General features: G+C 40.1%; 1 protein-coding gene, 1 long non-coding RNA gene and 2 pseudogenes across 2 annotated transcripts; all 4 read right to left on the bottom strand.

Annotated features, from left to right (window-relative positions):
* Positions 1–2,394, bottom strand: part of LOC121018901 (uncharacterized) — a 19,082-nt pseudogene extending 16,688 nt beyond the window's left edge.
* Positions 2,395–9,050: 6,656 nt separating this feature from the next.
* On the bottom strand, positions 9,051–10,025 carry LOC121019033 (uncharacterized). Its single transcript, XR_005785405.1, has 2 exons — positions 9,827–10,025; positions 9,051–9,157 (listed from the first exon to the last, which is right to left on the bottom strand). It is a non-coding gene; the product is annotated as an uncharacterized LOC121019033 (long non-coding RNA).
* Positions 10,026–12,985: 2,960 nt separating this feature from the next.
* On the bottom strand, positions 12,986–13,911 carry LOC121019010 (zinc finger protein 480-like; the record flags this gene model as incomplete). The annotated part of the gene is given in 2 exon segments (XM_040458195.1): positions 12,986–13,419; positions 13,422–13,911. Coding segments are annotated over 2 exon segments (603 nt in total), but the record flags the coding sequence as incomplete, so codon positions are not given.
* A 331-nt stretch (positions 13,912–14,242) lies between these two features.
* Positions 14,243–23,633, bottom strand: part of LOC121018957 (zinc finger protein 160-like) — a 32,703-nt pseudogene continuing 23,312 nt past the window's right edge.

Genomic DNA, 23,633 nt, shown 5'->3' with positions numbered 1-23,633 from the left:
AGTAACCTCAAGGTTAACAAAGCACCTTTTCTTTTGTTAATCAGCTCCTCTCTGGGCAGCTTCACCTCAGCCCATTGGTCTACAACCCTATTTACCTGTTTACTTAATTTGGTCCTTCCTTCCTGTGAAAGCAGCTTCCTGCTATGGTACAAGATTGGGGGGCACTTTTGCCCTGAATACCTAATCTTGTTTACTTCATATACCTTTGTATTGGGGGCCTTTGCCCCCCCACCCCAGTCTATCCTTATTTGCCTAATCTTGTTTACCCAAACTTGGGTGTGAGCATCCTATAGCTTTGTAATTCTTTATGCCTTGTTAACCCACTGGTGCAAGCCCAGGAAATTTCTAAGCTTATTCAACAACAATATACAACATTGTATATTTTGACGATTGACAAGTGCCTGTTGGTGGTCCCCTGTCCATTCAAGTGCTGCATCTGTGAAGTGCAGTCTCTGCATGATACTGTTATCAATCTGTGTTTGAGTAATCATTTCTTTGGTGATACTAGTATTTATGTGATTGACTACTCTAGCAGTATGGACAGACTCTGTCAGGGAGACTGCTGCCACAGAAGCTGTGGTAAGATGACACCCGATGACATAAGGAAGGCAGTGAACCATCCAACACATCTTGTAGGTCTCCAGTTAGAAATGGCTTGGGCTAATTCAGCGAGACCACTGGACCCTTGCCAGGGCCTTGTTATATTTATTGGAAGCCAAGTTTGAGACTCTCTTTTTAAGATAAACATATGTGAGACAAAAAGTTTGGTAAGATGATAATGGCTGAGACAGGCTGGGTACCAAGCCAAAAACATAGTATGTATGGGTTACCAAATGTTCTATTAACCAGCTTAAAGAAAGGGGGGCTGTGATAGGAGCCTCATACTGTGATGGCACGAAGAGTCAGTGGGGCAGAGAGAGAGGGAGGGAGAATCCCAGGAAGGCTCCACCCTGTCCGTGCAGAGCCCGATGCAGGGCTCAAACTCACAAACCATGAGATCATGACCTGAGCTGAAGCCAGGCACTTAACCCACCGAGCCACCCAGACACCCCAAGAAACAGACTCTTAACTATAGAGAACAAACCGATGGCACCAGAGGGGAGGTGGGTGGGCCATGGTTCAAGAGGTGATGAAGACGAAGGAGCACACGTGTCCTGATGAGCCCTGGGCGATGAGTGCAAGTGTGGAGTCACTTTATTGTACCCCTGAAATTAACAGAACACTGTATGTTAACTATACTGGAATTTAAAAGGAAAGAAAAATACCCTTTCTTTGACAGCTAACATAATTTTGTACAGTATGAGTGTTTTTGTCATTGGGTATTTGAAACAGGCTATCCTGAGATTAATTTGTATTACAGATGAGCACTCTTTAGTAAAAAATCCTGTTCCTTTAGGTATTCCTAAAATTTTGAAGATCATGGAAAAGTTTTATAACTGTGCTCAGTACATGTATTACTTTTATTGTTATATGTTGAGAACATAACATTGTTTGCTAACTGTAATTAAGAGGATACCTCTGGCTCTTTATATTTTGTAGATGTTTCTCCTACGCACGTGATCAAGAAATTACAACCAAAGGAGTATAGTAATACAGGAGAAGTATTCCAGGCAATGATGTTGGAAGGGCACAAAGGCCACGAAATCAAAGATTTTTGCTTCAGGGAAATCCAGAAAAATGTGCATGACTTTGAGTGGCCATGGAGAGACGATGAAATAAATTACAGAGACATGCCTGTAACCCGTAAATACAGTCTCACTGATAGAAGAGATCAATCTGGTACGAGGGATACAGGAAACAAGCCTGTTGTAAATAGGCCTGGATTAAGTTTTCAGGATAAACTGCACGTTTCATTGACATTTTTTTTGTTTTATTTATTTTGAGACAGAGAAGGAGAGAGAGAATCCCAAGCAGGCTCTGTGCTGTAGGTGCAGATCCCAACATGGGGCTCGATCTCAAGAACCATGAGATCATGACCTGAGCCGAAGTCAAGAGACTGACACCTAATCATGTGAGCCAACCAGGTGCCCTTGTCAAGTGGCTTTTGAATATATTTCCCACAAGAAATTCACTTCAAAAATTAAAGGACACAAGGTAAAATCATGGACAAAAGATAAACATAAATGCTATTAAAAATAGGGTAACTATATCAGATCAAAGTTAATTAAAGAGCAAATACTATGACCAGGGATAAGGAAATCAATTTCACAATCATAAAGGGATACATTCAACAAAATAACATGAGAATCCTAAACTATGCACCTGGTAGCAGAACCCCTGAGAAAACAGAGAGGACCGTAATGACAGAACAATCCACAATCACAGAGATCTCCACACTCCTTCTCTCCATAATAGAACAAGTAGACAAAATCAGTACCTTGGCGACTGTAACATGACTATCAAGGAAACTGCCCCAATTGACATTTACAGAAAACTGTGAGATAAAAGAAAAATTATGTATTGTTCTCTGCGCCTGGCTCCTGCACAGAACTCCTAACGTCCTTGTATTTCCTAAATGACAAGGTTAACAGCAGCACCTTTTGTTATAATGAGTCCACTCCTGTGTGGGCTCCTTGGGTGGGGCTGCTCACCAGAAAGCCCAAGCCATGATTATAAATGGGATTTTGAGCCCTATCCCCTCATCCTCCAGAGAGAGGACCTGGGCTGGAAATGGAGTTAATGACTGGTCATGTGTATATGAGGAAGTCTCCTCAAAAGCCCAATGGCTGGAGGTTCAGAGAGATTTCAGGCTGGTGAACACTGCCCCTCCAGGAGGTGACACACCCCAACTCCATAGGACAGAAGCTTCTGCACTGAGGACCTTCCCAGACCTCATCCCGTGTGTCTCTTCATCTGACTGTCCATCCGTATCCTGTATCATAGCCTGTAATAAACTGGTAAATGTGTTTCGCCGAGTTCTGTGAGGGGTTCTAGCAGGCTAGTCAAAGACAATGAGGGGGTTGTTGGCACCTCTGATCTAGACCAGTTTGCAGAAGCACGTGCATCAGCCTGGACTTGCACCTGGTGGCTGGAGTGTGTGGAGGGGCATCCAGGGAGAGGGAGTCACAGTTGAGGTGAATGGTAGGAAACCAGCTGGTGTCGGAGACTGCTTGTTGGTGGGGGAAACCCTCCACATATTTGTGACCAGAAGTGTCAGAAGTGAAGTCTTCTGTGTGAGTAGTGAGGGAGACAGGATAGAAGCACACAGTAGGGGAAAAAAACAGATTTTTTTCCCTACACAGGAGAAATACTGATTTTTTCATTCATAAGAACGCTCCACCTAACCAGGGAATTAAACACAATCTTTAAAATGCACACAGTACTTTACCAACAGAAACCATATTCTGGCCCATCAAACTTGTCTCGCTAAATTTTAAAAGGATTCACATCACACAAAATATGTGTATGACCACCATGGAATTATGATAGAAATCACTAATAGAAAAGCCTCTGGAAAATCCACAAATACTTGGAAAACAATGACCTCCTTGTGCCTAACCCTGGGACAAAGAAGACGTAGAGAAAGAAATGAGAATGTAGCCTGAAGTGAATGAAAATGAAATCAGAACATTCATGATTTGCCACCACAGCGGGAGAAACTGAAGACCACGTCCTTGGAAAAGGGCTAGCCACAGAACACCTAAGCCAAAGACTCTTCCTTTTTGTTTGTTTGTTTATTTGTTTGTTTGCTTTGGGTGTTTGCCAAGGAGTGTGAACCTCCTCCTAAGTGAGCTCATGCAGTTCTGAGGCTTACTTAGGTGAAGCAGGACAGTGAAGACGGCAAGGTTCTTGAGGTTATTTATAAATATTTGATTATGATAAACCAGTTGAAAATGTTGTAACTGAGAACACATAGTCCACTGAGGGTAGTTGGATTGTAAAGGGCAATGTATTTCTAGATACATTAAAATAAATGGGGGCACCTGGGTGGCAGAGTCGGTTGAACAGAGCATGGAGCTCCGCTAAATTTCTCTCTCCCTATCTCTGTCTCTGCCCCTACCCCACGCGTGCATGAGCTCTCTCATGAAATAAGTAAACTTACAAAATTAAAGCAATAAAATTAAAAATAAATGGATATTTTAATGGAAGTAGAGAATATAAAATGGCAGATATGAGGGTAGTAACATAGGAAGGGAATAACCAAAAATGTGATTTCAAAGGTGGTACAATTACTGGAGACAATGACTTTGGGTAGTTAAGATGGGTAAGGAGAAAAGAAAAGGTCACAAAGTACCAGTCAGCTTTCTAGAAGGGTTTTCTATGGTAACAAATATCCCTGAATTCTCCTGGGCTTACAAAAACAAACATTTATTTCTTCCTCATATCACTTCTATCATTATTCACCTCTTGCTTGGTTCTGTCATTTGAGTCTGGGATTCAGGGTAGAACTTCAGTATGTGGGACATAACCATTCTTGTCCCAGAGAGAAGAGAGGGTTAGAAGGAGCAAACAAAGCTTTTAAAGCTTCTGTTACACTTAAAATATGCCGTTCTACTCATACCACATTAGTCAAGGTGGCTATAAACTGAGAAAGAAGTGTAGTCCCCTCAACAAGAAGGAAGGGTTGCGTAAGTCAAATGGCCAAGCTTGATATCAAAGAGCAGAGACATACAATCTCACAAGAGGGTGGTAATTAATTGGAAATCTTACAATGTATGACAGTGCAACTTCTATCAGAAATCATTTATCCCTTCTTTGTATTTCACACAAAATACACTTACGTTTGTCCCAAATGAAGAAAAAAATTCTACCCAAACATGACTACAGTCACACGGGAGGGTCTCACAACAGTCTCGTGAGATTCCTCTTGGTTGAGAGCCTTACGTGGAGTCCTCACTCCTAACACATTATGGCGGAACACAAAAAACCTCAATAAACTCTCCCACTCAGAAAAGAAAAGGAAAGGAGGGACCCAGCAGTCTCTGGTCCACAGCAAACAGAGAGGGGCAGGAATAAGGAACAATCCTTTCCTAGGTTCCTGCTTTTCCCCTGAGAATAGCCATCTAGTCCTTTGTGTTTCACTGTTCTTGACTTCATATAGTTACATCTGCTGAAGTGTCAGAAACCCTGCCTTCCTTGTACAACCAGCCATTTTCCCCAGTGACTTCCTTCCCATCATAATGTACATTACCAAACATTATTGCATGATCCCAATTTCCTTATGGTGCAAACTTGGCCCAAGGTGGACAGCACAATATTTTTTAAATAGCACTGTATGTGTCACCAAACAGCTACATTTTTTATTAGCTACCCCCACCATATTTAGCTAGACATGCCATGCTCTTCATATTTATTCCAGGGTCATTGAGCCTCTCGGCCCCTCTAGTAGAGCCACACTTGTGCTTTCTGTTCACTAAGTCATCCTGTCCAGAGAAGCAATCCCATCGGATCTACTTTAGTCAACTGTAGGTTACATCAAAGGGCATTGATTAGGGCCATGTCTTTCATGTAGACTTTGCCATGATTTTGAATTTTAACTTGCCCTTGATCCTCCAAGTATTCATTAATGCCAAGTTTTACTGGCTGGCGATGAGGCACAGTTACGTCCTTAAATCCTACTTGCAAATCAGCTCATTCACTTCTGACATCAGGTCTTTCTTGGAATACTGTGTTCAATGCAGCTGAGAACAAAGTGGCATGGTAGTATCTTTTGCTTTCCTGAGCTCCATATTGGTGGAATTGATATAAAGAGGTGATAACAATCCCCCCACCTTGGGAACATTTGCAAAGGTCTGGGGACATTTTTAATGTCATCATTGCAGTGGTTCTACTGGAATCTAGTGGGTACAGGCCAGTGATGCTGCTAAATGCCTCACAATGCACAGTACAGCTTCATACATGAAACAATTATCTGAACCCCAATATCTACAGAAATGCACAACTTATACCATGTAAACCTCAATGGAAAGAAAGCAGGAATGTCTATATTAACACCAGATAAAATAGATTTCAGAGAAAATGAAATTACTCAGTAAAAAAGGGAAAATTACATTATAAAAGGGTCAAACAAGGTGACTTAGCACTCCTGAGTGTATATGCACCAAAGAATAGCTGTAAAGTATGTTGATGATCAACTCATAGAACTGAAAGGAGAAATAAATTGACAATTACAGCTCGAGACTTCTCTCGATAATTGATAGAACAATGACAGAAAGTCAGAAGGACACCTATGAACTCTACAACACCATCAAGTCACATGACCTCATCAACATTTTTAGAATACCACCCAAACACAGGACATTACATATTTTTCCCCCAAGAACATATGCCAGGAGGGGCCAAGATGGCAGAGCAGCATTCAAGTTTTCTGCTTCTCTCATCCCTGAAATGCAACTAGATCAGCACAAAACCATTTTGCACATGTAGAAAATTGCCCTGAGGATTAGCACAACAATCTGCATAACTTGAGCCACAGAACTCAGCAGGTATGCAGCATGGAGAAGTGAACTGGGGGAGAAAGAACGCGTGGAGGGTAGGGAGAAGTTTTTGCTGGCAGAGAAAGGACGGAGAAAGTGGCGAGAGTATAGGAAATGTACTCCCCCCACCCCGCAAAGCAGCTAGAGAGAAAGAGAACGAGTGGAAACAAGGGACTGAACAAGAAAGGGAGAAAGGAGAAAGGAGAGGGTTTAAATATAATTAAGACTCTATAAAAGGGAGCGCAGAGTCAGAAACTCCGAGGCTGGGTACCTGGCAGTGCTTGGTGGGAAGCACGAATCTCCAGGAGCATACAGTGAGTTCCTTGGGGTCCTCAGGCCACACTGGGAGAGGCAGTTCCCCTGGTGAGGAGACATTTGATAGAGGCCCTGGAGCCTCCCCAGAGGCAAAGGTCCTAACAGACCCAAAAGAACAGCCACGTTTGCTGGTGTTGCAACCAGGACGTTAGGGGGTGGTGAAGTCTGGTGCCAGGTGTGTGTTGTGATTTACCATAATCCCTGAAATGCTGCTGCTACACAATCGTGGGAACTTTTTTGGGGGTGGGCTGGCACCCAGTGGCAGATTCTGGGCCTCTGCAGTGGCATGGTTGGGGAAGCATCCCCAGGGGCAGGCCGGCACATGCCATTGCTTGGTGAGACCCTTCCCCAGAGGGTCAGAGCAGGTCCAAGCCACAGGGGCCCTCAGAATTGAGGGGTTTGGAAACACAGGCCAGTTGGAGATGAAATTTGGGAGGGAGGTGCTACCTGGCAGCTTGACATTTTGGTCACAGACAGTGTAGAAGCAGGCAATGTAAGGAAGCTGGAGACAAAGAGGGTTGCTTGATTGCCCCTTGGCAAGAGCACAGAGTTCTTATGCTAGAGAATGGGTAGTTGGGTAATGCCATTTTCAACTATCCCACACATGCACATACATGCACAAGGATCCAACCCAGTAAGCTAAGCAGCGCCATCTAGTGGAGAACAGAGCCGTCAGACCAAATCCTGTCAACTGTGCCAACAATGCTCTAGATGAACACCACAAGTCTCTGTCTGGTTAGTGTACGGACTATAAAGTGCTTCATAGTTTGACTTCTTGGGGAAACTGGATATAATTTCATTTGTATTTCATTCTGTGCACTAGTCTATTCAATTTTCTTTTTCTTACCCTTGAATACAGAAAAAAAATTCATTTTTATTTTCCATTTTTATAAAAAAGATTTTTATTTTTCTCCTAATATATTTCTTTTGTAAATTTTTTATTCTATTTTACTTTCATCATTTCATTTCACTCTATTTTATTGTATTCGTATTTTTAAAGTTTCAAATGTTTTCCAACTTTTTTTTCCCTTTTCTTTTCCTTCCATTTTTTGTCTACTCTATCAAGCTTTTTCAACAATACCAAACACACCTAGGATCTAGCATGCTTTACTTGATTGTTTTTTTTTTTTGTGGTGGTTTTAATTTTTTATTTAAAAAAAAAAATTTATTAAATCTTTTTCTTCCTCCAAAATGACCAAACGAAGGAATTGACTCCAAAAGAAAGAACAGAAAGAAATGACATCCAAGGACTTAATCAAACCAGATATTAGCAAGATGTCTGAACCAGAATTTAGAATCATAATAAGAATACTAGCTGGGAATGAAAAAAAATCCCTTTCTGTGGAGATAAAAGAAGTAAAATCTAGTCAGGATAAAATTTAAATTGCTGTGACTGAGAAGCAACCTCAAATGGATGCCATGGCGGCAAGGATGGATGAAGCAGAGCAGCAAATCAGCAATACAGAGGACAAAATTATGGAGAATAATGAAGCAGAAGAAAACAAAAAGAGGGAAACTAAGGCAAGAGAACACAATATAAGAATTGGACAACTCAGTGACTCATTAAAAAGGAATAACATTCAAATCGTAGGGGTCCCAGAAGATGAGAGAAAAAAAGCGGTAGAGGTTTATGTGAGCAAATCCTAGCTGAACTTTCCTAACCTGGGGAAACACAGTGACATCAAAATCCAGGAAGCAGAGAGAACTCCCATTAGATTAAAAAAAAGAAACGACCATCAAAAGGCATATCATATTCAAATGCACAAAATGCATAGACAAGAAAAGAATCATAAAAGCAGCAAGGGAAAAAAAGTCCTTAACCTACAAGGGAAAACCGACCAGGTTTGCAACAGACCTATCCACAGAAACTTGGCAGGCCAGAAAGGAGTGGCAGGATATATTCAATGTGCTGAATCAGAAAAATATGCAGACAAGAATTCTTTATCCAGCAAAGCTATCATTCAAAATAGAAGGAGATAGGGGCGCCTGGGTGGCGCAGTCGGTTAAGCGTCCGACTTCAGCCAGGTCACGATCTCGCGGTCTGTGAGTTCGAGCCCCGCGTCGGGCTCTGGGCTGATGGCTCGGAGCCTGGAGCCTGTTTCCGATTCTGTGTCTCCCTCTCTCTCTGCCCCTCCCCCATTCATGCTCTGTCTCTCTCTGTCCCAAAAATAAACATTGAAAAAAAAATTATTAAAAAAAAAAAACTACACAAAAACATTAAGGAGGCAGGGGGAGATAACTACCAAAGAAATCCCAAACGAAGGTGCAAAAATTCTTAGCAAACTATTAACAGTGGAAGTCAGCAATACACAGAAAGAATTGTACACCATGACCAAATGGGTTTATTTGGGGGACAGAAAGCAGTTTCAAATTCCAGCAGTATGAGCCATCATGTTAACAGGCTGGACAGGAAAAATCACAGGATCCTGTCAATTGATACAGAGGAGCATTTGACAAAATTCAACACCTATTTATGATCTAAACTTTCAGAAAACTAGGAACAAAGTGAAATTTCCTACACTCAGTAAAGAACACCTGCAAAAAACTTACAGCAAGCTTCATCCCTAATGGTGAAAGACTGGATGCTTTTCTTCAGAGACTGGACACAAGGCAAGGATGTCCACTCTCCACACTGATATTTGATATGTTATCAGAAGTTCTAGTCAGTGACAGAAGAGGAGTAAACAAAAGTGATAACGAGAGAAAAGGAAGATAAAATAGTAGTTACTTGCAGAAGCCATCATGGTTGTGTTAGGCTGGATAACATACTCATCCCAAAGGATGGCCACGTCCTCGTGCCTATCACATGGGAGTGTTACTGTGAATGTCGTAAGGGAGTCTGCAGATGTGCTCTGGTGAAGATCATGAGGTGGGCGATTATCCTGGATGATCTGGTAAATGCGATACGGTCCCGACGGACTTATAAGAAGGATGCAGATAGAGTTACTTATGTAAAGGTTGGTGAAGTGATGACAGAGGTAAACACGTTTGAAGATGCTATCCTGCTGGCTTCAAAGAGGGAGGAAGGGGACCACCATGAGGCAGAGGATATAAGTGGCCTCCAGACATGGGAAGGTAAGGAAACAAAATCTGACCTGGCATATCCAGACGGAGCACGGCGCTATGGATCCATTTTACACATTTCGCCTCCAGAACTGTAAGAGAATAGATTTGTTAAAGTCATTCGGGCTGTGGTAATTTGTCACAGCATCAACAGGAATATTTTTGAAGTGGTATGTATAGAAAATACAAAGGAACGTACAAAAATTTCTAGAAGAACGAAAATTTACAAAGTGCCAGAACACAGAAGCATGCAAAAATCCACTGCATTTCTATACACTAGCAATTTACACCTTGAACCTGAAATTAAAAGTACAATACTGGGGTGCCTGGGTGGCTCAGTTGGTTAGGTGTCTGACTTTTGACCTCAGCTCAGGTCTTGATTTCAGGGTCAGGAGTTGAAGCCGTCCATTGGGCTCTGAGCTGGGCATGAAACCTACTTAAAAACAATACCATGTATGATTGCTTAGAAAAGAAAAAGTAAAAGAAATATGAGCCCACGTTCCAGTGCAGGGACCTGTGGCTCTGAAGACAAGAATCAGTCACTGGGAAATGGCAGAATGGCCTCCAGGCAACTGGCAATGCAGATCATCTCCTTGTCAGACACTGGGGTTGGAATCGCTGGGACTTTCTATCTTATTCATCATTATTTTTCATTTACTTCACTGTGTGCTTGTTAACCTCCACACACTTGGTTTCCAAGCACCAGACCACAGCCAACTACTACAGTTAAGATGTTTCAAGTTATTTCACTCAAGACCTGAAGGAACTCTTCAGATTTGGCACCTACTTTGTACCTGTCGCCATCTCATATGCATTTTTCACGTCACAAGAGTCTCCCAACAACCCACTGACTTATGTATCCCTTGGTGTAAACTGGGAAAAAAATGTAGATAAAACATACAATCTGGGTCACGGGAAAATTGTATTAAAAAAAGAAGTTTTACTACAGTTGAAAGTGAGCCATGGAATGAATTGTTCAAGACCATACTTTGAAATTCACATTTTAAAATCCTCTGGAAAATTGTTCTAATAAAATTGTTTAGTAACATTTATGATCTAATAAGCATTTCCAAACATCTTCATTAAGCTAGCATAAAAATATCCTAAGGCAATTTATCTAAATAGTATTCTATAAGCATTTCGACAAGCACATCATACAATGGAATCTAGGTGTACAGAAGGAAAAGGAATGTAACAAATTAGCATGAAGAAAAGTTTGTCTTTCCCAACCAAGACATCAGGAGTTTCAAGACTACATATTCAGTGTATTACTAAAGAGTATCCATTTTTTGGTGGCTGGTGACTGACACCTTTTAAGCCTGTTCTCACCACCACATCTGTTCTGCCCACCTGCCCAAGCTGAGAGAAAAGCCTGGTGCTCCTTCCTTTGGTATCAGCCGGAAGTTCAAACCACAGAAGGCATCCTCCCCCAGCTCCACCCAGTCACCACCCAAAACACACCAAACCACTCACCATTTCCTCTTCCCTCAAGCCATTTTTTTTTTTTTTTTTTGACCAGCTTGGAAGTCTGTGCTCTCCCTAGTCTCGATACCCAAACCCAAGTTTGGTTAGGGGTCCATCTGTTCCAGTGGATGGCCACAAGTGGAAGTTAACAAAAATGTGTTAGGCAATGAATATGTGAAGTTTCTAGTTTAACTATGAAATAAATGTTCCCATTGTATATTGTTCATTCTAAATTACTTCTTTAGTGCTCCAAGCTCAAAACGATTATTTTTGGCCTTATTTCTGAAATTATTTTATTTCTGAATTTTTCATGTGTACTATGTTCCTATTTTCATTTTGTTTACATCATGGTGGAAACCATGGGTTTTATTTGGGCACAAAACACATGAAGTAGAATCATATGGTGCATATTCATGAATGGGGGGCAGGTTTTAGAGGATCAGAATCTTGAACTTGCACTGCTGTGGCATTTCATTGTAACTACATAAATATCCTGCGGCAAAGTATGGAGAGAAGAACTCAAGTGCAAAGTTTAAGTATATAATCCTCAAACTGTCTGTCCTTTAATTCCATCCTGGAAGGAAATTATTATAGGTTTCTTCAACCTTGAGAGCCTAAAGGTTGTTAGTATGTGTTACAAAGTGCTCTATAGAGTTGGGATAAAACTGTTAGAAAAAGAACATGACTCCTTCAGGGTTATGGGGAAAAATGATTTAAACTTTATTAATGAAAACGTGAGACTTGTGATACATCCTGCAGAAAATAGTAGCAAAATGTAATGGCAGGAGTTAACTATGAATCATGAACATACTGTTGTGGTTCTCTGGATTCAACTGCCCTCTCAGATAACTGCTCCCTTCATTTTCCAAAAAAAAAAAAGGAATGGCATTAATGATCCATCAGTTTGTCATTGATAGTATCGCACAGCTATTACTATCTTCCCCTGCATTGTTTCTACCACATAATCCGTCCCTAGCAAACAAACTATCACCATCATTGCATGAAAAGGTCAGTCCCTGTAACTCATCTAGAGGAGAGTGCCCTGATCATAACATGCGTGACAACCTCAAGGGTGATTTTGCATTATTCTCTGCCCCTACCCCATGCAAATTCACACAAAATTAAATCTGACAACTCCATGTCCTTGCTGTTCCAGGGAACACGGATATGAATGGGTCACACACAATGAAGTAGGCCCCTTCATCTTATGACTGCTCCTCAGAGACCATCAGGAAAGGCTTAAGATCAACAGATTTCAAACTTGAGGGTGAAACTCATAAATAAAATGTAACTCAAACTCATAAAATATAGCCTTTTCAAGAAAACTCAGGTAAGTATCTTATACACAGAAAATCATGAGCTACTTCCACACATGTCCTTGTTCCCATGATATAGGAGTTTTAGCAATTTTTGACATAATTATCATGCAGTGTGGAACATTTCAGGTTAATCTCCGAGATCTAAAGTCCTAGTTATTCCAGTCGGATCCAATTATTCCTGGATTCTCTAATGTGTGGTCTGTTCTGTGAACTGGTCAAAATACTTATCATATTTGTAAGGATTTGCAAGGAATCTCCCCAGTACCAATTTGTTGGTGAATCCTAAGGACGCACAGTTTCTTAAAGGTATTTCCACATTCAGCATATTTGGTATAGTTTCCCTGCATAAATTCTCTCATTACTCCAAAGGTGTGAGCATTTAATGAAAGCCTTATGACATTATTTCCATTTGTAAGGTGCCTCTTCAATATAAATCCTCTGATGTTTTGGCCTTGGGGCAAAAGCCTTAGCACGCACATTAGTTTTCTGTGATTTCTCTGCAAGGACTGGATAATGGCTCTGCCACACTTACATGGTTTCCTTTCAACATCGATTCCTGTTGCAAAATACTTGGAACTCAAGCTAAGAGCTTTGCCACACTCATTGCATTTATAAGGTATATGCTCTAGTATGTTCCCGAACTTCTGATCTTTGGGTAAAATCCTTGTCACACACATTACATCTGTGTGGTTTCTCTCCAGGATATTTACTCATATCCAGTGAAGAGTACTAATTTAAAACATTGCCACATTTGTTGCATTTGTAAATATGAATGATTTGGTGAACCCTGAGTTTAAGGCAATACCTAAAAGCCTTGCCACATTCAGTACATTTATAAGGCTCTCTCCAGTATGGATTATCTGATGACTGGTGACAGGTGAGCCTCGAGTAAAGGCTTTGCCACGCTCATGGCATTTGTAAGGTTTCTCTCCAGGATGAATTCTTTGGTGAATCCTGAGGTCAGACCATTGTCTAAAAGCCTTGCCACATTCAATACATTTGTATGTTTTTTCTCCAGAATGAATTTTCTCATGAAGTCTAAGGTGTGAACCCGTGATAAAAGCCTTGCCACACTCATTACATTTGTAAGGTCTCTCGCCCGTATGGATTACCTGATGTTTATTTAAGCTTGCATGGATGCTGAAGGATTGGCCACACTCCTTACATTTGAAAGGTCTCTCGCCTGTATGGATTCTCCAGGGATTTATAAGGTGTGAATTCTGACTGGAGACCTTGCCACACTCATTACACTTGTAAAGTTTCTCTCTGGTATGGATTATTTGATGTGTACTGAGGTGTGAGCCTTGAGTAAAGGCTTTTCCATACTCATTACATTTGAATTTTTTTCAACGTTTTTTATTTATTTTTGGGACAGAGAGAGACAGAGCATGAATGGGGGAGGGGCAGAGAGAGAGGGAGACACGGAATCGGAAACAGGCTCCAGGCTCCAAGCCATCAGCCCAGAGCCCGACGCGGGGCTTGAACTCACGGACCGCGAGATCGTGACCTGGCTGAAGTCGGACGCTTAACCGACTGCGCCACCCAGGCGCCCCCATACTCATTACATTTGAAAGGTTTCTGTCCAGCATGAATTCTTTGGTGAATCCTGATGTCAGACCATTACCGAAAGGTTTTGCCACATTCAACACGTGGATATGACTTCTCTCCAGTATAATTTCTCCCATGATGCCTAGGGTGTGAACGCTTGGTAAAGGCTTTGCCACATTCATTACATCGGTAAGGTTTCTCTCCAGTATGGATTATCTGATGTTTAGTGAGGTGTGAGCCCTGAGTAAAGGCTTTGCCACACATGGCATTTGAAAGGTTTCTTTCCAGCATGAATTCTCTGGTGAATCCTGAAGGCCTTGCCACATTCAGTACATTTATATGGTTTCTTTCCAGTATGGCTTTTCTGATGGTCAACCAGGTTTGAACTTTGGATAAAAGCTTTACCACACTCATTACATTTGTGTGGTTTCTCTCTGCTATGAATTCTGTGATGTTTTACCAGTTTTGAACTCTGGCAAAAAGCCTTGCCACATTCACTACATTGGTAAGGTTTCTCTCCAGTATGGATTAGCTGATGGTTTGTTAGGCTTGAACGTACACTAAAGGCTTTGCCACACCCGTTACATTTGTAAGGTTTCTGTCCAACGTGTATTCTCTGGTGATTTGTAAGGTGTGAATTTTGACTGAAGAGCTTTTCACATACATGACATTTATATGGTTTCTTTCCTGTACGAATTATCTGATGTATGCTGAGGTGTGAACCCTGATTAAAGGTTTTGCCACAGTCGTGACATTTGTAAGGTTTTTCCCCATGTGATTTCTCATCCTGTGTTAGTGTCGAAGGCTGAATAAAATCACTCCCATGTTTATTACAAATGTTGGTTTGGACACTAGGAGAAATTTCTTGAAGTGGTGAAACTGAGGAACCAGTGTTGACATGCTTATCAACTTGATTACCTTCATAGATTTTCCCTTCAGTATGAAACACATGCCATTCATCCTGAAAGCTTAATCCAGGCCTATTTACAACAGGCTTGTTTCCTGCATCCCTCGTACCAGATTGATCTCTTCTATCAGTGAGACTGTATTTACGGGTTACAGGCATGTCTCTAATTTATTTCATCATCTCTCCACTGCCACTCAAAGTCATACACATTTTTCTGGATTTCCCTGAAGCAAAAATCTTTGATTTCGTGGCCTTTGTGCCCTTCCAACATCATTGCCTGGAATACTTCTCCTGTATTACTATACTCCTTTGGTTGTAATTTCTTGATCACGTGCGTAGGAGAAACATCTACAAAATATAAAGAGCCAGAGGTATCCTCTTAATTACAGTTAGCAAACGAATGTAATGTTCTCAACATATAACAATAAAATTAATACTTGTACTGAGCACAGTCATAAAACTTTTCCATGATCTCCAAAATTTTAGGAATACCTAAAGGAACAGGATTTTTTACTAAAGAGTGCTCATCTGTAATACAAATTAATCTCAGGATAGCCTGTTTCAAATACCCAATGACAAAAACACTCACACTGTACAAAATTATGTTAGCTGTCAAAGAAAGGGTATTTTTCTTTCCTTTTAAATTCCAGTATAGTTAACATACAGTGTTCTGTTAATTTCAGGGGTACAATAAAGTGACTCCGCACTTCCACACATCGCCCAGGGCTCATCAGGGCACGTGTGCTCCTTCGTCTTCATCACCTCTTGAACCATGGCCCACCCACCTCCCCTCTGGTGCCATCGGTTTGCTCTCTATAGTTAAGAGTCTGTTTCTTGGGGTGCCTGGGTGGCTCGGTGGGTTAAGTGCCTGGCTTCAGCTCAGGTCATGATCTCATGGTTTGTGAGTTTGAGCCCTGCATCGGGCTCTGCACGGACAGTGTGGAGTGTGCCTGGGATTCTCTCTCTCTTAAAATAAATAAGCTTTAAAAAAAAGTGTTTCTTGGTTTGTCTTTTCTTTTTTCCCTTTGCTTGTTTGCTTTCTTTCTTAAATTCCACATACGAGTGAAATCATATGGTTGTCTTTCTCTGACAGACTTATTTCATTGAGCATTATACTGTCTAGCTCCATCCATGTAGTTGTAAATGGCAAGATTTCATTCTTTTATGGCTGAATAAGACGCCATTGTATATATATACCACATATTCTTTACCCATTCATCTACCAATGGACACCTGGGCTGCTGCCATGATTTGGCTATTGTAAATAATGCTACTGACATAGGGGTACATGTATCCCTCTGAATTAGTGTTTTTGTAATGTTTGGGTAAATACCCACTAGTGTGATAATGGGATTGTATGATAGCTTTTTTTTTTTTTTTTTTTTAATGTTTAATCATTTTTGAGTCACAGAGTACCAGCAGGGGAGGGGGAGAGGGAGAGAGATACAAAGAATAGGAAGCAGGCTTCAGGCTGAGTTGTCAGTGCAAAGCCCAGTCTGAGATGGGACTCAAACCCACAAACCATGAGATCGTGACCTGAGCCAAAGTCGCACACTCAACTGACTGAGGCACCCAGGCACCCCAGGTAGCTCTATTTTTAACTTTCTGAGGAACCTTCATACTCTTTTCCACAGTGGCTGTACCAATTTGCATTCACACCAACAGTACAAAAGGGTTCCTTTTTCTCCACATCCTTGTCCACACATCTTCTAAGATACAGTATTTTTCCACCATGACCCCAAAGCACATACCAATTGGCAGTAAATACATTTCTCATAACCGAGGAGAAAAAAGTATTATACATAATTTTTTGTATATGTCATATAAATAAATGCTGCAGGACAGATAGTATATTACAATGGTAAGTAATACAAACCAAGCTTATCTGATGGATAATCTAAATAAATGAGAATCCAGAATTGCAAAATAAATATAGCATTGAGAAAATGAAGAATTTAATAAAACAATGTTTACCAAACTAAATTTTATAAATACCTGTTATAAAATTATCTGTACCCATGAAGAATAGGCATTTCACACTATTAACAAGTGATGCATGTCAGTTCTATTGCATAAAACACGATAAAAGATCATCATCGTAAATCACAATAAACAATAATAAATAAAATATTCTAGGGGTGCCTGGATGGTATTACCCCAGAACAGGTCCACGTGGTACAGGATCCTTTCAGTCACCAGGTTTTCATCCCAGCTGAGAGCCTAGGAGGTACACAGGACTGTGGAGCAGGGCAGGCAGTCCTATGAGGGCTGCCTGACTAGCATGGTTTGAAACATCCAGTCTGGGGAGGAGAGAATTGGGTGTCGCCATTTCCCCCCCCATCACCAACACAATGGAGTTTCAGGGAACAGGACAGAGGCCCCCAGTGGAGGCAGGACCCACTTGCACCAAACCCCACCCCTCCAGGCCTGATAACAGCTTTTCTACCAGAGTAGGGCCGACACTAACCAAACCAGATAGTCTATCCTCGAGATCAGCATAGCCACTGATCCCAGGCACCAACAGACAACTGTCCTGTGGTTTTATATGTTAGTCTAGTTTGTTTTAAATATTCTTTTTTTTCTTTTCTTTCCTTCTCTCTTCCCTTCTTTTACTTTGTACCCTCTGATTTTTTTTTTCTTCCCTTTGGAATCAGGCTCATGGTTTCTGCTTTCATTTTTGGTCAATTCTTATTTTTTATATATTTACATATACATATATATGTATGTGCATGTGTTTACACATAAAAGTGTATATACGTATAAGTACATATATATATACACACACACATACACACACATATATATACATCCTTTTTTTCTTTCTGTTCTAGGTGTTCATTTGTTTAACCAGGCATTTTTATTCTATTCTTTTTACACCTTTTCTGTATCTCTTTCGTCTTTATTTTCCTCTCTCTCTGGATTAAGCCTTATAGTTTCTTTGATTCTCTGTCTGGCCTTTTTTTCCCCCCTGCCCCTTTCATTTCGCTCTTTGTATGGGATAAGGTTCATGTGCTCTTTTTTTCCTTTTTTCTGGGTTACTTCAATGAACAAATCAAAGCACACCTGGTGGAAGGTCCAAACAATCCACCACTCCAAGCAGTGGGATAGAACAGCCAAAGATGTAACAACAGGGTAGACACAACACACCCCAAAAACACTTGCTGAAGTGCCAGGTCCTGGACAGTGTAGGACTCCTTTCTAATATGGTAGTACTTGCAGGTGCAGGACACATAACAAGCCACTGAAAGATGTAGAAGACAGAAAGTGACCCAAAATGACGAAATGGAAGAATTCTCCTCAAAAGAATTTCCAGGAATAAAGGATAGAGAATTGCTCAAACTGGATATAAACAATATATCTGAATAAGAATTTAGAATAACAGTCATAAAACTAATAGCTGGGCTTGAAAAACACATAGAAGACAGCAGAGTATCTATTGCTGCCTAGATCAAAGACCTATGAAATAGTCATGATGGATTAAGATATATTGTAAATGAGATGCAAAATAAACTAGATGCAGTGACAGCAAGGATGAAGGAGCAGACGAGAGAATAAGTGAGATAGAAGATAAAATTATGGAAAATGACAAAGTTGAAAAAAAGAGGGAAAAGAAATTACTAGACCACGAGGGGAGAATTAGAGACCTAAGTGATTCAATAAAATAAAATAATACCTGTATCATAGGAGTTCCAGAAGAGGAAGAGACAGACAAAGGAGCAGAAGGTTTATTTGAATAAATTATAGCTGACAACTTCCCTAATCTGGGGAAAGAAACAGACATCCAAGTCCAGGAGGCACAGGGAACTCCCTTCAAAATAAAAAACAGGTTAACACCATGACATATCATAGTGAAACTGGCAAAATACAAAGACAGAGAGAGAATTCTGGGTCTTAACCTACAAGGGTAGACACAAAAGGGTAGTAGCGGGCCTGTCCACTGCAACTTGGCAGACCCGAAGGAAGTGGCAGGAAATATTCAATGTGTTGAGTAGGAAAAATATGCAGCCAAGAATCCAGCAAGGCTGTCATTCAGAATAGAAGGAGAGATAAAGGCTTTCCCAAACAAAACTAAAGGAGTCCATGACCACTAAACCAGCCCTGCAGGAGATCATAAGGGGAACTCTGAATGGAAAGCAGCAAAGACTACAAAGCACCAGAGACATCATCAGAAGCATGAAACCTACAGAACACACAATGACACTAAATCCATATCTTTCAATAATTACTCTGAATGCAAATGCACTAAATGCCCCAATCAAAAGACACAGGGTATCAGAATGGATTAAAAAAAGAAAAAGAGCAAGATCCATCTATATGCTGCCTACTAGAGACTCATTTTAGACCTCAGGACATCTGCAGATTGAAAGTGAGGGGGTGGAGAACCATCTATCATGCTACTGGATGTCAAAAGAAAGCCAGGGTCGCCATATTTATATCAAACAAATTGGATTTTTAAAATTTATTTATTTATTTTTTTATAATTTTTTTTTTAACGTTTATTTATTTTTGGGACAGAGAGAGACAGAGCATGAATGGGGGAGGGGCAGAGAGAGAGGGAGACACAGAATCGGAAACAGGCTCCAGGCTCCGAGCCATCAGCCCAGAGCCTGACGCGGGGCTCGAACTCCCGGACCGCGAGATCGTGACCTGGCTGAAGTCGGACGCTTAACCGACTGCGCCACCCAGGTGCCCCACAAATTGGATTTTAAAACAAAGACTGTAACAAGAGATGAAGAAAGGCATTGTATCATCATTAAGGGGTCTATCCATCAAGAAGAGCTAACAATTGTAAATGTTTATGTCCCCAATGTGAAAGCATCCAAGTATACAAATCAATTAATCACAAACATGAATAAATATATAGATAATAATATCATGATTGTAGGGGACTTTAATATTCCACTTGCAACAATGGACAGATCATCTAGGCAGAAAATCAATAAGGAAACAGTGGCTCTGAATGACACATTGGACCAGATGAACTTAACAGATATATTCAGAACTTTTCATTCTAAAGCAGAATACACATTCTTCTTGAGTGCACATGGCACATTCTCAAAATAGGTCACATACTGATCACAAAACAAGCCTTCAACAAGTATAAAAATATTGAGATCATACCATGAATATCTTCAGATCACGCTATGAAACTTGAAATCAACCACAAGAAAAAAACTGGAAAGCCCCCAAATACATGAAGGAAGAACCTCCTACCAAAGAATGAACAGGTCAGCCAGGAAATTAAAGAAGAAATTTAAAAATATATGGAAGCAAATGAAAATGAAAGAAGGACAGTACAAACCCTTTGGGATGCAGCAAGGCCATCCTAAGAGGAAAATACATTGCAGTACAGACCTATCTAAGAAAGGTCCCAAATACAGAATCTAGCCTCACACCTAAAGGAACTAGAAAGCAGCAAAGAAAACCCAAAGCCAGCAGAAGAAATAAAATAGAACAGAAATAAACAATATAGATTGGGGAAAAAAAAAAACCCCACCAACCAGTAAAACACATCAAGGAATCTAAGAGCTGGTTTTTTGAAAGAATAAACAAAATTGATTAAAAAAAATAGTAATATAAAAAAAAAAAAAACAAAACCTGGTAACCCCCTAGCCAAACTTCTCAAAAAGAAAACAGAGGACCCAAATAGATAAAATCAAGAATGAAAGAGGAGAGATTACAACCAACACCACAAAAATGCAAACAATTATTACAGAATATTATGGAAAATTATATGCCAACAAAGTGGACAACCTGGAAGAAATGGACAAATTCCTAGACACTCATACACTACCAAAACTCAAATGGGAATAAACAGAAAATCTGAACAGACCATAACAAGCAAAGAAATTGAATCGGTTATCAAAAATCCCTCAACAAATAAGAGTCCTGGGCTAGATGGCTTCCCAGGGGAATTCTACCAGACATTTAAACCAGAGTTAATGCCTATTCTTCTCAAGCTGTTCCAAAAAATAGAAATGGAAGGAAAGCTTCCAGACTCATTCTATGAAGCCAGCATTATCTTGATTCCTACCAGAGAACCCACTACAAAGGAGAATGACTGGCCAATATTCCTGATGAACATGGATGCAAAAGTTCTCAACAAGGTATTAGCAAATCAAATTCAACAGTACATTAAAAGCATTGATAGCATGATCAAGTGGGATTCATTGCTGGCTGCAAGGCTGGTTCAATATTCACAAATCAATCAATGTGATACATCCCATTAATAGAAGAAAGGATAAGAACCATATGATTCTGTCAAAAGATGCAGAAAAAGCATTTGACAAAATATAGTATCCTTTCTTAATAAAAACCCTCAAGAAAGTCAGGATAGAAGGAACATACCTTAACATCATAAAAGCCATAAATAAAGTCAAACAACTAATATCCTCCTCAGTTGGGAAAAATTGAGAACTTTCCCGAGATCAGGAACACAACAGGGATGTCCACTCTCACCACTGTTGTTTAACATAGGGTTGGAAGTCCTAGCCTCAGCAATCAGACAACAAAATGAAATTAAAAAAGGCATCCAAATTCGCAAAGAAGACCAAATGTTCACTTTTCGGACATGACATGATACTCTACATAGAAAACCCAAAAAACTCCAAAAAAACTGCTAGAATTGATACATGAATTCAGCAAAGTTGCAGGATATAAAATCAGTGTACAGAAATCAGTTGCATTTCTATACACCAATAATTAAGCATCAGAAAGAGGAATCAAGGAATAGATCCTATTTACAATTACACCAAAACCCACAAAAGACCTAGGAATAAACCTAACCAAACAGATAAAAGATCTGCACGTTGAAAATTATAGAAAGCTCATGATAGAAATTGAAGAAGACACAAAGAAATGGAAAAACATTCCATGCTCATGGATTGGAAGAACAAATATTGTTAAAATGTCCATACTACCCAAAGCAATCTACAAATTCAATGCAATCCAAATCAAAATACGACCAGTATTCTTCACAGAATTAGAACAAACAATCCTAAAATTTGTATGGAACCAAAAAAGACTCCGAATAGCCAAAGTATTGTTGAAAAGAAAAATCAAAGCAGGAGGCATCATAATCCCACACTTTAGATTTTATTACAAAGTTGCAATCACCAAGACAGTATGGTATTGGCACAAAAACAGACACATAGACCAATGGAATAAAATAGAGAACCGAGAAATGGACCCACAAAAATATGGCCAACTAATCTTCAACAAAGCAGGAAAGAGTATCCAGTGGAAAAAAGGCAGTCTCTTTAGCAAATGGTGCTCGGAGAGCTAGACGGCAACATGCCGAAGAATGAAACCAGACCACTTTCTCACATCATACACAAAAATAAATTCAAAATGGATGAAAGACCTAAATGTGAGACAGGAGACCATCAAAATCCTAGAGGAAAACAGGCAGCAACCTCTTTGGTCTCGACCACTGCAACTTCTTCCTTGACATGTCTCCGAGGGCAAGGGAAATAAAAAGAATATGAACTGGGACCTCATCAAGATAAAAATCTTCTGCACAACAAAGAAAACAATCATCAAAACTAAAAGGCAACTGATAGAATGGGAGAAGATATTTGCAAATAACATATAGGATAAAGGGATAGTATCCAAAATCTATCAAGAACTTACCAAACTCAACACTCAAAAAACAAATAATCCAATGAAGAAATGGGCAGAAGACATAAATAGATACTTTTCCAAAGAAGACATCCAGATGGCAGACACATGAAAAGATGCTCAACATCACTCATCACCAGGGAAATATAAATCAAAACCACATTGAGATACCACCTCATACCAGTCAGAGTGGCTAAAATTAACAACTGAGGCAACAACATACGTTGGTGAGGATGTGGAAAAAGGGGAACCCACTTTCACTGTTGGTGGGAATGCAAACTGGTGCAGCCACTCTGGAACACAAAGTAGAGGTTGCTCAAAAAATTAAAAATAGAATTACCCTATGACCCAAGATACAGGAGTGCTGATTCATAGGAGCACATGTACCCCAATGTTTACAGCAGCACTATCAACAATAGCCAAATTATGGAAAAAGCCCAAATGTCCATCAACTGAAGAATGGATAAAGAAGATGTGGTATATATATGCAATGGAATACTCCTTGGCAATGAAAAAGAATGAAATCTTGTCATTTGCAACTACGTGGATGGAACTGGAGGGTATTATGCTAAGTGAAATAAGTCAATCAGAGAAAAACAGATATATGATTTCACTCATATGTGGAATTTGAAAAACTAAACAGAAAGGGGGAAAGGAAGGAAAAATAACTTACAAACAGAGAGGGAGGCAAACCATAAGAGACCCTTAAATACAGAGATCAAGCTGTGGGTTGAAGGGGTTGGGGAATGGGGGGAGCGGGGGAGGTGCGTGATAGGCATGGAGGAGGGCACTTGTTGGGAGAAGCACTGGATGTTGTATGTAAGTGATGAATCACAGGAATCTACTCCTGAAGCCAGGACTTCACTGCATGTTAACTAAACTAACAATTTAAATAACTGACAAAATAAAATTAAAATAATAAAATAAAAATAACATAAAATAAAATAAAATAAAATAAAATAAAATAAAATAAAATAAAAT

This window comes from Herpailurus yagouaroundi, unplaced genomic scaffold (genome assembly GCF_014898765.1).
Source record: "Herpailurus yagouaroundi ecotype Mexico unplaced genomic scaffold, PumYag 220, whole genome shotgun sequence".
Lineage (NCBI taxonomy): Eukaryota > Metazoa > Chordata > Mammalia > Carnivora > Felidae > Herpailurus > Herpailurus yagouaroundi.
This window is presented reverse-complemented; position numbering and strand designations above follow the sequence as displayed.